The sequence below is a fragment of the Vicugna pacos genome, chromosome 15 (assembly GCF_048564905.1).
Source record: "Vicugna pacos chromosome 15, VicPac4, whole genome shotgun sequence".
Taxonomy (NCBI): Eukaryota; Metazoa; Chordata; class Mammalia; order Artiodactyla; family Camelidae; genus Vicugna; species Vicugna pacos.
The window spans coordinates 37,847,996-37,864,573 of NC_133001.1; the positions used below are offsets into that span (position 1 = coordinate 37,847,996).

Sequence of the window (16,578 nt, forward strand, 5' to 3'; positions counted from 1 at the left end):
ATGACCTGTAACAGTTTAAAATTGTGTGGGGCTGTTCTCTATCAGTTAACTTCTTACTCAGTTATTAAAGTGCTTGCTATGGAAAAATAAAAGTAACGGGAAACATGCTTCCCCTAGGAGCACTTGCCCTGTTACAACCTCGGGCAATAAAATGTGTACATGTATTAAAATTTGAAAGCTATTTTCAAGAAATACTTGCCTAACAATTCATTTAGAGCACCTAGAGGCTGGTGATGTGAATTCAGAACTCTGGTGCACCAGCCCTGTGACCTTGAGCAAGTTAGTTATTTAACCTAGCTAACTCATAATCTTCTATTCTGGAAAACGAGGATAGCAAGTCCCGCCTGCATAGAATAGCTGTGTGGATTAAGTGTGATAATCTGTGTAAAGTGCCTACCACAGTGTAGGGTACATAATATGAACTCAGTGTTTACCTATTATGAATACAGAAGTAATTAATACTCAGGAACATCTTAAACAGAACCTAAGGGAGAATCTCTCTCTTTCCTTCCTGGCTCAAGTTTGGAACAAATGTTTCAAAGAAGTATGTGACATTCAGTTCTCTATTCTGCAACTTCAAAATAGCCTAAAATATCCCAATTGCCTACACATGCAGAATCTATAATGGACAGTCTGCTATGCATTCTTTTGAATTCTCATTTTTGTCTAACAGGAGACTTTCCCAATGTATTTAGTGTGTGTAGAACAGAGAAGCCTTGTAACTATTGTCAAGGACAACCAAGGGAGTGAGTTGAAGGTTAGGAGCTTGTTGCTCATCAGCTCATGTTACAGAATTCTTTTTATATCTTTTGAATGTTCCTTCTAGTTGGGCATTTTTTTCCCCATCAAAATCAAGCTAAAATAAGAAGGTAGAGTGATGCTTGTGGTTTAATGTTTTTCCAAAATAGAATAAGCAAGAATACACAGTCATTGCAAGGGATATGCTGCTTGAATGGATTGCTTTAAGCAAAGGAATAAATTTTCTATCCTAATCTTCCACCCGTACTCTTTCCTAAAACTAGCTGAGAAAGTAAGTTTTCCCATACACACACACACACATATATGTATACCCAAATGCATCCCACATCTTCCTCTTCTGAATTGCCCTGGAATGTAAAACCCTCTAGGTACCAATCACTGAGATCATTCAAAATACTGGTTCAAGGAGGCTTCCTTTAAATATCTATTCAAAGCATTCTAGCTCTTTAAGTCCCTTTTTACTTACTTCCCTTAAGGATCAAGTTGACCCATCTAGGGACTTTCTGAGTTTAGAGCAACCAAAAGAGTATTGGTTAATTATGTGGATTCTTTTACATATATAACTAGACCATTTTATAACATTGAATTAAAACTCATGGGTAAAATGTTAAATGACTTCTTTTCAGATTCAGAGGTTTTTATGCAATAAGATACGTAGAATCGATTTTATCAAATCATGTCATGAGATGTTCTCATCACATTCAGTGCTCATTTCATTTTACAGAAAAAAAACATTTAAATTTGTTATTAAAAATTTTGTATGTAGACTTTAAAGTGTGCAGGTGAGCAGAAAGTCTCGGTAAATGTCTTCAAGTATGTCTAAGGAATACTTCATTCCTAACACATTGTCCTGGACCAGAGAGAGCTCTCTCTGTATATTATACACCAGACAAGTTCCTTTTTGAAGATATAATTTCTACTATCTTTGGAGTGTATAGAACACAACTTTGAATTTGTTTTAGCTATAGAAGAAATAAAAGTGATGGTGTGATGTACTGGGAAGAGGACTATATCAGGAGCTTAAAAAGCTAGTTCTGCTGATAACTGATTCTTCAGTTTCATTAAGTGATTATTAAAGTGTGACTATGCGTTCTTCTGTAGTCATTCTTAGGAATTTTCTGCAAGGGGGCATTTGTCACCATTGTTCACCTTGCCTCAATTAACGAGGGTCCATACCATTCTTTTAAAATTACTATTATTTAATTTTTGAAAAGGCAATACATGGCTCAAAATTCAAAATGTAGAAAAAAATTATTCAAAGAAATCTCCTCACTTTTGACCATCAGTCACACAGCTTTGCTGTCACAGACATCTAATTTGTTAGGGGTGTGCCTGCATGTGCGTGTGTGTGTGTGTGTGCGTGTGCATGTTCATGTGTCCTTTTTCAGAGATATTTTAAGCATGTAGAGAGAATAAATATATTCATTCTTTCCCACCATTTGTACACAAACGATGGCATGCAGTCCGTACAACTTTTCACCTTGATTTTTATTTAACATTTATTTTGGAGACCTTTCTATATCAATCCACAGAGAGTTTCTTTTTTTATTTTTTTAAACATCTGAATGGTATTATATTTTATAGATATAACCATTTATTTAACCAGAGCTTTATTAATGGATACTGAATTATTTCCAGTTGTTTCCTATCCCAAACAATACTATTATGAAAAACCACGTTCACTTTGTATTTCTCTTATGTCAAGTATATCTAGAGAGGTCACAAGCATGAGCCTGGATTCTGGAGACAATACTGCTGGGGTTTGAAGTCTGGCTGCACCACTTACTAGCTGTGTATTCTTGAGCCTGTTGCTTAACTTCTCTGTGCCTCAAGTGTCTCATTAGTAAGAACTCAGACTATTGTGAAAATTCAATAAATCTTCCTATGTAGACTACTTGGAAAGGTGCCTGACAGACAGTAAATGCTGTAAGTACTAGTTGCTGCTACTACTGCTATTATTATCATCAATATCTTTAGGATACATTTCCGGTTATGGAACTAATAAATCAAAGATAAAATACATTTATAATTTTGATGCATATTGCCAAAATGGTTTTCAATCGGGACTCCACAAATTTACATTGCCAGCAGTGATGTGTGAATAGAATGTCTATTTCCCCACATTCGTACCAAGAAAGTACTTAAAATTTTTTAATCTGATGAGTGAAAACTGTTACCACAGTGTAGTTTTAAGTTACATATCATTTTAAGTGATGGGAGGGTAACATGGTTTCATGAGTCTTTTGGATTTCCTTTGGTGTGAGATACATGTTTAATTCCTTTGCCCATTTTATGTGAAACCAGGATTTTGAATTTGTCATATGAATTTGGAGCTCTTTATATGTTAAATAAATTAACTCTGTGTTAGTGATAGGACTTTCAGATATTCTAAAATAGTCTTTATCTTTTGACCTAGCTTTTGGTGGATGAGCCAATTATAATTTTTATTTATTTATTTTTTACAGAGCTGATTTGATCAATCTTCTCTTTTAAGGATTCTGGATACTATGCCATATTTAGAAAGGTATTCTCTATCCAATATAATAATTTAAAATAATTATACTATAGATTATAATATGGTTTGATTTTTTTTCCATTTAAATCTTTCATGCATTTGGAAATGATCATAGTGTAAGTTTTGAGCCATAAATCCAAATTTATTCTAATGTTGCTACCCAATTGCCTCAAACTATTTTATTGAGTAATATTTTTTTCTGAAAAGATATGAGATGGCCACTTTATCATATACTTAATTACCATATTGCTTCTACTATTTCTGGACTCACTATTCTATTTCTAACCATTCATAGTCTTGTAATAAACTGTTTTACTTTGTTTTACTATCTGACAGAGCTAATTAGTACTCACCCATTCATTACTCTTTTTCAGGTATTTCGTAGCTATTCATGTTTATTTTTCCTCCAATGAATTTTAAAATCAATTTGCTAATGCAAAAAAAAAATTCCTCTTAGTGTTTTTTGGGATTTGCAGTAAGAAATTCAAAGATTCACTTGAAGCAAACTGAAATCTTTTTGATATTTTCTTCCTATCCAAGAACTTAGTGCCTTTCCATTCATTTCAGTCTTCTGTGTCTCTCAGGAGTATTTTAAAGTTTAGCTTGCTTGTTTCTTATTAAGTTTATTCCTTAATACCTTAACTATTTTTGTCACTCATATATGAAATCTTTTATTATATCTTCTGATTACTTTCTATATTATGACATTATTTCTGTCTATTAATTTAATACCCAACTACCTTATTAATTTTTCTTTTTGTTTGTGGTAAGTTTTCAGTTGACTCTCTTGAGTTTCTCAGTATAAAGTCATTTCACAGTAATTATTTTGCCTACTTTAAAATATTTACACTCATTTCCTTTTTTTATCTTTTGTATTACCTAATACCTCTCAAAGGCAATGTTAGATAATAATGATAGGCCTTCTTATTTTAGACAAGTTGTTAGTAAAAATGCTTGCAGTGTTTCCTCACTAAATATCATGCTAGTTTAGGGGTTGAAACTGATGAATTTTAATCACATTTAGAAATTTTCACCTATTTTTATTTTTAAGAGTTTATGAATCAAAATCTGTATTGAATTTTATCAAATGTTTATTTAACATTTGTTAAGATGATCATATAATTTTTCTCTTTAGATTTTATTAACATAGTCACATATTCATAGATAAATGAATACTGAACCAGTCTTAAATTCCTAGTATGAACCTTCATATTTTGTACTGTACTTACAATGTTTCAGATTTGCCTTGATATTCATAAATAAGATTATTCCAATTTTCTTATTTGGGGCAATTCTTATTGGGCTTTGGTGTTAATATTATGTTTGATTTATTTAAAAGTTTTTAGAAGATTTTTTTCGTATGTTCTAGAACAATGTAAATTACACTGAAATAATCTATAATTTAAAAGCTTGATAAAATTTCCTACTAGAACCACAAGAGTCTGATAATAATTTTGGGCAGTAGCTCTTCAGCAACCCAACTTTTTAATTCTTATGTCAGTTTTTGCAGATTGTATTTTCCTAGAAAATTATCTATTTTAACTAGGTTTTCTTTTCTGCTTTTCCTTTTTTTAGTCTAGATTTGAGCAAATACTCACTTGTTTTTATTCTTTCTTGTCTATTAATGTATTTGTGTGTTTAAGACTAACTTTTCCTCTGAATAGTGCATGTGGAACCTGTAGGTAGTATGTACAGTTTTCATGATCATTTGTTATACATTCTTCAATTTCAATTTCCTCTTAGATTCAAGAGTTGTTTGACAGATTTGGAAGAGGAGATGGGTTTTGTTTTAATTTCTGAATTTTAGGGACTTTATTTTTCTGATTTTGCCATTAAGTTCTAATTTTATAGTCCTATGATAAAGTTTTATCTATATTATTTCCAAATTTTAAAATTTCTTGATGTTTTTCTTGTGCTGTAACATGCAGTCAATTTTTGTGAATGTTTTATTGAAGAAGATACAACTCAAGATTTATTTCTGTTTTTGGAGGACAGAGTTAATATGTATATGTATCAATTTTTAGCATCATGGTTTAGAGTACAGACTCTGGAACTAGACCAACAGGATCCAAATCCCAGATTCATTACTGGAATCTTATGCAAATTGCTTATTTTTTCTATGCCTCAGTTTCCTCATCTGTAAATGGCTATAATGATAACATCTGTCTCTTAGGGTTGATGCAGGGATTAAATGAACTAATATGTGCAAACCATTTAGAATAGTATCTAGAATGAAATACGCACATATTAGCAGTTATAATTATTTAGATTTACCTGGTTAATTTTTTAGTTCCTCTAGAGCAGCACTATTTAAATGAAATATAGCACAGTCACATATGCAATTTAAAGTTTTATGGTAGCTATGTTAAGAAAGTGAAAAAATGAAAAAGTCATTTTTAATGGTATATTTTATTTAACCCATTATATCAACAATGTTATCAATATGTAATCAATATACAGAATTTTTTAATGACATATTTTTCTTTCTTTGTTGTGCACTGTCTTTGAAATCTGGCATGTTTTGTAGCTATAGCATACTTCAGTTTGGACTAACCACATTTCAAGTGCTCAATAGTCATATGTGGTCTGTGGCTATACTATACCGGATGACAAATTCTAGCTACTTTTTTTGTGTGTACTTAGTGCTTGGTATATCATGAGCTGAGTAGGTGAAAATAAATATCTTATACCATTCATATATTTCTCTGTATTTCTTCTTGAATCGCCTGTAGTTTTTATTCTATAAATGTTGATGCTCTGTAATTTGATGCAAAAATACTCATAATTATTAAACTTTCATTGTGAATTGTATCCTTTAGTATTAAAATGGAGCTGCCTTTGTCTCTTTTGGTGCCTTTTGCCTTGAATTTAATTTCATGTGGTATATTTATGACCAGTTGTTTTCTCTTTGCATTTATATGTTGTATCTTTGCCTGTTTTTTTTTAAACATCTCAATCATTTCTGGTAAGTCTCCTTTATATATCATACAATTGGATTTTTCTTTGTTACCAGTCAGTCTGAGAATCTTTTTTAAAAATAGAGTTTAGCCCATTTATATTGATATGACATATATGTTTGAACATAGTTATGTCTTATTATTTTAGGTTCTGTTTTCTACCTTTACAACTTTTAAAAGTCACAGAGGGCCTCTTTGCTTTAGTTTTTGTATTTATTCTGATATTCAGAAAGATTTAGAGTTTTGTTCCAGTGTTTACCTTTATTTATGTAGAATTGCCTTCACCTTATATTTCTTTAGAAAGAATTACTAAGAAAAGTCATCCAAAACCTGGAAATAAGGCAACGGATGGCTGCATGTCCTTCGGTTGTCATTCTAGAGCAGTGTCTAACAAGCCTGCTTAAGGGTTACCTGATTTTCTGGAGCACTGAAGTGCAGTACTCAGCACCATCATCACCTGAGAACTTGTTAGAAATGCAAGTTCTCAGGCTGCATCCCAGACCAACAAAATCAGAAACTCTGTGGTTGGGACCCAGCAATCTGAGCAAGACTTCCAGATACATGGGCAAGAGCAATTTTGCTCCGTAGAGGACATTTGGGAATGTCTGGAGGCATTTTTGGTTGTCACAACTTAAGGGAGGAGAGGGAGTGCTAGTGCCATACCTCAAATGCACGGGACAGCCCCCACCCCTTTCCAACAAAAAACTAGCTGGACCCTAATGTCAGTAGTGCAGAGGCTGAGAAACTCTCTTCTGGGAGGATATAACTCTATTTGATATACTAAGTATTATGAGCCCAAATGCTAACTTGAAGAAAACTTGGTAAGATGCAAATGATTTTTATCTGATAGAGATGCAAATTATTTCTGTGCAGTAGAGAAGAAGATAATGAAAGAAAATTCTGGTTTAATCACCCAGTTGGATATTTTGTGTAACAAAATACCTAAAACTTAGCAGCTTAAAACAACAATAATAAACATTTATTATTATCATGGTTTCTGGGATCAGGAATTCGTTAAGTGGCTTTAATTCTTAGAGAAACAATTTTCATATGCTCTGTAAAGTTGTTTATTTTTTCAGGTGAGAGGTCTCACATTTAACTATTCTTTTTTTTCCCTCTAGTATGCCCTGGATTTTTGTTTTGTCTAAAGTATTTTAATTTTGAGCTTTTATCCAAAATTTGTAGTAAGTTCCTGTAAGGAAGGAGCCAGGGTAATATCCAGGCCAGGTGAAATCTGTCTTATGATCCTAGGTTTTGTATGTAAATTCAGTTGGCAAAGGCTAATTGGCTGGGATTGGCAACTGTGGGATTTTTCTTTTTTTTTCCATTACAAAGACTCTCTAAGCAGTCTGCCCTTTAGAGACAGATTGCTTCTTGCAAATATTCCATCTCTGTGCTTCATTTCTGCTACTTCTCAGAACCAAACCAGATCTAGGAAGGTCCTGCCACCTGCTGATGCATCCCTTCCTTCTGTTTTAAGGAATAGATTGAGGATTTGCACTTCAGACTGTGTCCCTCCCACTGAGATGGGTATTTGTTGCTGTCTGCTGTTTGTTTATATTGCAGCCAATGAGTCCTCCACTCCAGCAACTTCTCTCCATGTCCCCCTTAAGCGTCTCTGATCAGTCTCTAATGCTTTGGGCTGTCTTTCCTCCGTTGGGCCTGGGATTTCAGATCTGTTCTAGTTTCTCTGCATAATGAAACTTGTTATTTGTTTTTATTCTTGTTGTTGCTTTTTAAATGAATTCCAGTAAGAGAAGAAACAATGATTTCTTTTTTCACAACTCTTTTTAAACTACAAACCTTCAGAAAACCTTTAAAAATGAACAATAAATGTCCATATACCCTCTACCTAAATTCAACAGTTAACATCTTGCCACATTTGCTTTATTTCTGTACACAAAAACATTCTTTTTTTTTCTACTGAACCATTTGAAAGTAAATTGCAAATATTGACACTTCCTCCCCAACTACTTCAGCAAGCATCACCTAAAAATAGACATTCTCCTACATAACTATAAAACTATGATCACACTGGAGTGAATTAACATTCACAGGTCATTTGATGTATAGTCCATATTTATATTTCTCCAGTTGCCCCCCAAAAATGTCTGCTTTTTAGATTTTTTGGTCCAGAATCCAATCAAAGTTTATGACTCTGCATTTGGATATTTTGTTTTGTTTTTTTAGCATGTTTCATTTGATCTATAACTGCTTCTCCCCTGCTTTTTTCTCTCTTTTTAAGACATTTCATTTTTGAAATGTTCAGGTCAGCTATCTTATAGAATGCCCCATGTGATGCTTTCCTTATGCTATTATATATAAACAGAAAGTCACTTAAATTCTGAATAGATGTGAATTCCAACATGCTTGCCATTAACATTTTAAAAAGAGAATAAATATTTTTGTTTGAGGTCTGAATACTCTCTAGACTTCAGCAAGCAAGTTTTGGATGCAGCATGGAGGAAGCTATTTCCTGATGAGCCTTAAATTCCAAGTAGTTTCCTATGGTTACCACCTTTAATAGTCATAAAATACATTCTAGTTGTCAAATAAATGGAGTACTTTTTATCTGAAAAGTTAATTTTTGTTTTCCTCTTGTCCTCCCCTGTAGTAAAATTGATTATTTCAAGATAAGCCTCTTAAGCATGTTTATGCTTTGACCTATTTTTCTCTAGACTCATTTATATCTTACCCGTTTGGTTTCTTAATCTTGCCTACCTGTTTTCAAACAGAATGAGAATAGCCAATATTAGAAAATGGAGCAGAATTGATGCTACACATACAAAGTGCCAGGAATCAGAAAAAAACCTCTATGAATATTTCTTTGTTTAATTCTTATTGAACACAAAAGTTAGTTAAATGTTGGTTTTAGAGCCTCCAAAGAATACAGCCATGTAAACATGTAGTCTGGGATCTTAAAGACAATTTGAGAGAAGGACCCTGTGTACCTATAAAATAATATTAACTTATAAGGTCTTTACAAAGTACTTTTACACGTATTACTAGACTTGATCTTTACAATAAGGTAGTTGAAAGTGGTAAAACCTCTCCTTTTCAAATGTGAAAACTGAGGCTCAAATAGATGTACATGACTTGCCCAGGACCTCATGACTACAGCAGAGTTGGGATTTAAATCTGGCTGCGGATTGCATGTCAAAGGTGTGCTGGGAATCTCATTTGACTGAATTTACCTTTTCAAAAATCTGTATGTTTACCTTAGGGATGCTTAAGCTTCCTGCTGTCAGTAGCGGTTTGGTGCTTCCTTCTATAGCAGTCCTGCCTTCGTTGTTAAATAGCAACCCTCTTGGACCTTTGGAAAGACTCTGCTACCATGGAAATCTGGAGACAAGAGATAGCTACTCAACTTAAAGTGTTCAGATACCATTTAGGGTCACTCTCTGGTTTAGGTACATTTCAAAAAGCATCAATCCAATTTGTACATCCTTCAATGAAGACTCAATTGCAGCATCTAGTTTTTCCTCTCCTGTTACCTAATAATATTCACTGTTAAGAGTTTGGTTTTGTTTTTGCTTTTCACATAAAAGGTAACAATGATCATCAAACCTACAAAAGGAAGCTCTGGAGGAACCAACAACCATGATAGTTCTTTTGCTCCACCACATATTTGCCTAATTTACGTATTTTACTGATTATGGAAAATTGATAGAATGGAAACATCAGAATCACCATTGTGGTTATGAGTAAAGGATATAATGAAAATTATAAAGCAGCTTCATTATGGACTTAAATTCCTCTTCAGCAAAGTAGTAACAGTAGTGTGTGTATGTGTGGGCCTGTGTATACATATAAATACATTGTTTAATACATATACAAACACATATGTTTTCTTTTCTTTTTTGTTTGTATTTATTTGTTTTTTACTCAAGATACAGTTAGTATCTTTGTCACAGGAAGGCTGATAATATAAAACTCTTCTTATATGTGACAACTCAAAAATAACCCAAAGTGGTAAGTGAAATAACTGCTTTGAGAAAAAAAAGGCTAGTCATTCATTAACAAGTTTCTTCCAGAATTTTCTTAAAGTTAAAAACACACACACACACACACACAAGAAAGATTTCTTGTACTTACATTGCTATTTTCTGTTTTTAATTTTGTTAACATATATCTCATTGCATTTATGAGTAGGAACAGAGAGTGTATATACATAGAACCAATACTGGGACGGCTGTTTGCCTTCTGAGGGGCTTGCCAATGGTAAGTAAGTTCTCTTATTATCTCGTTTCATCCCAACTCCCTCAACTAATAACTTCATTTAATTTGCAATATGTCTGCAAACTGATCTCTAAATCTGTTTGGCACAATTAAGTCAGTTCTAGCAAATTTGGAACTGTGTTTTAAGGAAGCATCTTGCTTACTGCCCACAGGCTCTCTGCTCCTGAGAGCAGAAGACCAAGTGTTCCTCCTCTTTGTGCACCTAGCACAGGACCTGCCTGCCCAGCACAGGTGCTCAGCAAGTGTTTGTTGAGCAGAACTGTCTTCAATTACCTAATGGAAAATGAGAAGAAAGGCATTTCTTTATTGATGTGATTGCCCCAAGTAAAAACAAAATCACTCTTAAGCTCCCAAAGGCAGACCAGTGCATCTCTGGGGACCAGTTTCTCTCTGGTCATTTGGTAGCAGGTCATTCCCCTCACCCATAGGCTCAATCCCGTCTCTATTTTTGAACACTTTGAGCCAAGTTCTTTCTTTTCTCATCTTGTAAGAAACAGGCCCATGTCTAGTTATGGCAGATATTTAAAATATTGACACTTTTTAAATGAAATGTAACACAAAAGTGGTTTGTGATGATTTGCTCTCTACAATTACTCTTTAATCACAGATGGAAAGATTTCTTAGGAAGAGCATAAGAGTTATCTTTCACAACCCAAATTTCTTTTTTTAACAAACAAAATTCTTGAAACTATTTTGAGTTTTTAAAAATTGCTGGTTGTTGTTGTTGAACCCCCGCAAAGAAAACTGCTGGTTGTTTAGCATTTCAGTAAGTAGTCTGAGTCTGTATTTCTCCTAAATTTTATTCCCCAAAACTTGAATTGATTTTTAATTGCTATTCAGACTTCTACATAGAAAATTTAAGAAAGATGGCTAAACCTAGTCAGATAGGACAAGTGTAATTAATTTTCCCCATGACAATTATAAATATTAGAAGAGTTTTCATGGCTGTGTCATAGCTACCCAGTGATACAGAATTGGTAAGACTTCTATGATTATAGAACTGTGACTTGTTACACATCATAACAGCAATTGTATGGTAAGAACAATGTAAACAGCTTCTCCTTGCAACAAATCATCATTAGAAGAATCCCTGCTTTCCAAGACAGGAAGAGCTTCCTTGTCCCTCAAGAAAATGGTACGTCCTGGTCCCATCCAAAAAGTACACAAAAAGATCTCTGAATTAACTCCTTGTTAAAACCCCACTCAAAGGTTTATAAAAATACTGAAATAACATTCTCACACACAAAAAGCAAAATTTGAGTTTAGAGAATGAATATCAACTACATGCACAAAAGCTTTCATTTCACCCGTATATAAATGGCTCTAGAGGAAGATAAGAAAGAAAACTACCAACTACATAACACAGTCTTTGTGGCACCTAACGAGGGGCAAGGGAGGAGAAATAAATAGTTCATGGGGTAAATCCTCTGTCCCACAGTTTTATCAGGGAGATCCCACAGTGTCACAAGGGCAGTAAATATCCAGATATCTTTTCATATAATTTCCTGAGAGCTGGAGTGTTCTTCAGAGTTTCTCATCTTGCTCCTTCCAAATGCCAATGCCAATTGCCTTCAGTATTCTCAGCCTGAAGTCAGCCATCCTGCAATATGAATCAGAACCTGTTGTGTGGCTGGGTCTCATTTTAAGAAAATGAGAATATTCCTAGAAAGCAGTTGATCAGATAATTTCAAGGGAACATCTCAAATGATCAGTACCTTGTACTCTCAAGACCTAGAGGGAATTAAAAGATCACGTAGTCCTCTCGGCACATGATGTATATGTTCTAAAATTAGATTGTAGTGGTGGTTGTGCGACTCTGTGAATATACTAGAAACCATTGAATTATACACTTTAAATGGGTAAATTTTGTACTACATAAATTATATCTCAAAAAAGCGGCTTTAAAAGTTGGTGTTATAAGAAAGGAAAAAATGTATCAGCAGGAACTTACAGTAAACTTCATATGACTGAAGATAATGTGTGGCATCCTTATTAATTGTCTTCAATGAGGAAGGAACTAGAGGAATTTCGGTAAAAGGTCATTGGAGTTTTTCTCATCATGGGAAAGTATGGAGACTGTGTGTTTAGGTCTCCTGGTAACAAGTGGAATCTGGAGTATCAGTCATAAGAACAAAGAGCACTGCCTTATCCAAAACGATCTTTGCCTAACCCAATAGTCTATTTATGAGAATGATTCAGTAGGGAGGCAATGACTGCCCTCTGTGACACTGCTTTAAGGTTAGGAATATGACACCAAATTCCCCAAATTATTTTTCTTAATACATTGTGGACTATTGACTAATAAATTTATCTAAGTTAATTTTGAATCAATTTATGTTTTCAGCTTGTTCTAACAAATTCCACATGCTTCTCAATTTGCCTTGGATGATATGAGTGTAATTTCTGTGTGGAGGCAAAGTCTGGCTTATAGAACTGTGATGTCCCCACATCTCTGATACTCACCACCCTTTCTTCCATAATGCTGTCAAAAGCCTCTCTATTTTTAGTAGAGGCAAGAGTTTCCAACTCTCCTTCTCTGTCTGCAAGTCTTTTGCTTCCACTGCCTCCTCTGAGTTTGGGCCCTCATTCTAGCTTGGAAAACTAAGGTAATGATAGATATAGAGTACTATTGTACTGGATACATGCAACAGTCAGGGGCCCTGGGACATCATGTCAGTACACAGACATGGAAACCGTCACTTTTCGAATCCATCCAGTTCAATTTTATACATGATGAAACTGTGGTCCAAGGAGAAGAAATCATTGTTGCAGTCACAAAACTAGCCAACAGCAAGACTAAAAGTGATGTCTTGATTCCCAACCATCCTGCTTTCAAAATTACCAAGCTGCCTCTCAAATAACCCTCAACTCATTATAACCCTCATCTCAACCCCTTTGAGCCTCCTTCTTCTGATTTTATTTGTGGTTTGACCAGCACTGACCTCACCATCCTGTCTGGTCTCACCCATGTCTTCTTCATCCTGGTCTGGTTCGAACGTGGTGCCACGGTCAACAACATCCACGCCAGCCTGCACCCTGGGCTTCTCATTCTCCCACTTGGCAAAGCCTTTGTCCTTAGCTGCTTTGTTGTGGAACTTGGACTTCATTTTGGGGAAAGTGTGGGACCCTGAGTCCCCCCAGCCAGCTTCTGACCACACAGGTTCGGTCTGGGTGGCCTGGCTGGTGGTGGTCCTTTGCAGCCTCACAGAGATCTTGCGAGAGGAGCCTGTGACCAGTGTGATGGCTCTGCTGTCCAGGTCTCGGTGTCCAGCAGCAACGCCAGGGAACTCGAATACCTCATCCTGCACTGGAAAGGGAAGAATTACTGTAATTATTGTGATTATTTGACATCTGACTGCTGCATAGCAAGCCATCAAAGTTGCTGCAAACAACAGGAGTCTGACAGGAAAGGTCCTAGAGGAAGAGACAGAATGAAACTGGCCACAGGTGAATTGCATGTTAGTGAGACCTGAAAGCAGACAGAAGCATGTGGGATTCAAGGGCTTTTGCCACTGCTGCTGATCCTGAAGAAGGCCTGGGTGTTTAGAATGGCCCTGACCAGCTTTAGATCCGGAACCCCACTGAGGTGGAGGTATGGGAAGGTTAGCAGAGAGAAATCGCAGGAGGAAAGAGAGTCTAGGACATTACCTGGGGGCAGCGATGGACTTCCAGGCAACGATCCATGATTACTGCTCAAGGAGGGTGCCCGGGCAAATCTCCTGCAGGCCAAAACCAGAAGGTCTTTGCACTGTTTGTGACAATTGACTCCACAGTCTGAAACATCCCAAAATATCACAGATGATTAGTGTGAACCATATGCATTTGAAAGAGTAGAAATCTAACTAACATAACTCACAACATGGCTTCCTTAATGCTAAGGCTGTTTGCTGACTCATTTTGACACATCTTGTTTTTCTTTTTGTTTACTCACTCAATTGCTTTGTTAAAATAGCCCCCAACCTTCCCTATGCATTCTTTAACCCAGAAGCTGTTTTCTAGAAAGAAAGTCATGAGTTGATGACCTCAGAAGAATGGACAGACCCTAAGGAGTTTTTGTGAAGCCAGATGGACTTATCAAGATTAAGAAGAATCAGCACCACTGCCCCTTTTGTTACCACTCTTCTGCTCCATCCAGTTTTCTATAAAACCTCAAGACCCCAATTCCAAGACGGGTTCACAGTCTTTGTGGCTTTAACCTGCTGTGATTGCCCTTTGCCTGGCTTGCTTTCTTGGAAGAAGCAGAAAATAAGGTGAGCATATGTTCAATAAACGTGTCCCAGACTTGACTATGGCTTGGAAACGGCATGTGGCAGATTCTGTGGCCTTTCTCATTTGATGCTTTAGTTAAGAAAGTAGATATTAATTGCTCCTTGCGGTAGAAAATTTTGGCCACTTTGGAAGATAGCACACAGTTACTTCATGTGATGACGGTCCTACATTCCCCTTAGAATCACTGCACAGATACGATCATTTTAAAGGGTTTATTTGTTTTTCACTATCAAAGAGGACTTTTCTCATTATTTCCAATACCCGTTTTCCCTCAAACGGTCTTGTTTCAAATGATTTTGTAATGATATCATGGAAAGATCAAATTGTAATGACATGCCCAGTCTATTTTAATTAGATTTTTCACTCTATATGCCTTTAAGAGAAAATACTATATGAACAAAGATGACCCAAGGGTTAAATTGATTTTCATCTTCATAAAATTGTGTGTGTCTGTGTGTCTGTGTGTGTCTATGTGTGTCTAAGGGAGAAGGGGCAGAAACCAGAATAAAACTAATGACTTATGGTGGGGCAGTAAGATATTGCACTATCTTTGCTGCTTGAAAGTAAAAATCAAAGTTAGACTAAGACAACTGATCTAGAGAACTAAAGGGAAGCAGTTTTTTAAACACTAAAAGGTGGCTCTCATGAAGGTTCAAGGAAGCTCCTTATTCATGTAAAATGAGGGCCAAATACTGAAAGATGGCTGGAGAAAAAGGGTATCCCAAGGGGACAATATTAATCTGAAGGCATTCTGTGTTCCCTTTGTGGTTTTATTATATTTGACATTATATTTTTCAAGAGCATTATCTGATTCTTAAAAGAACAAGTATAAACAGTCTGCATAAAATATCCAGCAATATCTTAAACATGAATAATGTGCAATAATCATACATCTGCAAGTAGCAACACATTCCTATTGCATTTGGCAAATATTTATTCAGTTGTTCTAAATTTCAATTAAATGGAGGTATATGAACAAATTCATTGAACTGGATTCAAGTTTCTCCTTTTTTCTCATTGTCATCTGTGATTTAGCAGAGAAGGGAATAGCTATGTGAGAGTGGAAAGAAATGCATAGGTGTTACAGAAATAAGCACAGGTGGTTGTTGTTGTTTTCCCCCTTGAAGGACAGAGTTCTTACATACAATGTTTCCATTAGGCTTGCCCTCCTCAGAGTTCTCACCTAACTGTGTGCAGATGATGAGCCAGGCATCTTAGAGCTGGGGGCTAGATGTGTGTGTGTTGGGGGTGGTGATAGTTTGCTTGCTCTTGTAACAAGCCATAAAATTCCAACCTGGTCTCTCCAAAACTCCAGGGAGTCCTTTCCTGAACACATTAATTCTTCAGTTGCCAGTGGCCCCGAAGCACTAAATTCTCTATAACAGGGAGGGGCTTTGGTGGTTTCCATTAGGCAAATTTGAGTCCTGCCCCAAATATCACAATGTAAAATTTTAACAACAAAAGAAGTTTATTTACCTTTGCATTTGTATCCTTGCTTGATTATGCCCCAGAGCTGTAACAAAAGACAAAGGAATGTCAAGGAATCTGAAGAGAAATCTGGAAAGAAAACAAGGCCACTGAGAAGGAAGTCCTGGGAAGCGTGATGACTGGTGGAGCACAAACAGGATGTAGCTGCTCCTGACACCCTTCCTGTAGATAGAAGAGCCCTCTCCCAGCCCACTCCAGCTGGGGCAATAATGGGACTTTTGCTTCCCTTTTCTTTCTGGAAGCCAGATGGGAGCTGGGATGGGAAACTGACATGGGTGCATTTCTGGGATTTTGGCATAATGCCCTCTCAGCAAAATTCACCAGGAGAGACTTTGTTCCTCTGCATTTGGA

General features: G+C 35.8%; 1 protein-coding gene across 1 annotated transcript in view; it reads right to left on the reverse strand.

Annotated features, from left to right (window-relative positions):
- Positions 1-11,529: 11,529 nt before the first annotated feature.
- Positions 11,530-16,578, reverse strand: part of RASGRP3 (RAS guanyl releasing protein 3) — a 96,051-nt gene continuing 91,002 nt past the window's right edge. Inside the window, exons 17-20 of the mRNA XM_072937934.1 lie at positions 16,216-16,252; positions 14,119-14,244; positions 13,413-13,777; positions 11,530-12,070 (exon numbers count right to left, since the gene is read on the reverse strand). Of these exons, the coding sequence (XP_072794035.1) occupies positions 12,062-12,070; positions 13,413-13,777; positions 14,119-14,244; positions 16,216-16,252 (537 nt within the window). The 3' untranslated portion in view covers positions 11,530-12,061. The remainder of the gene's footprint in view (positions 12,071-13,412; positions 13,778-14,118; positions 14,245-16,215; positions 16,253-16,578) is intronic.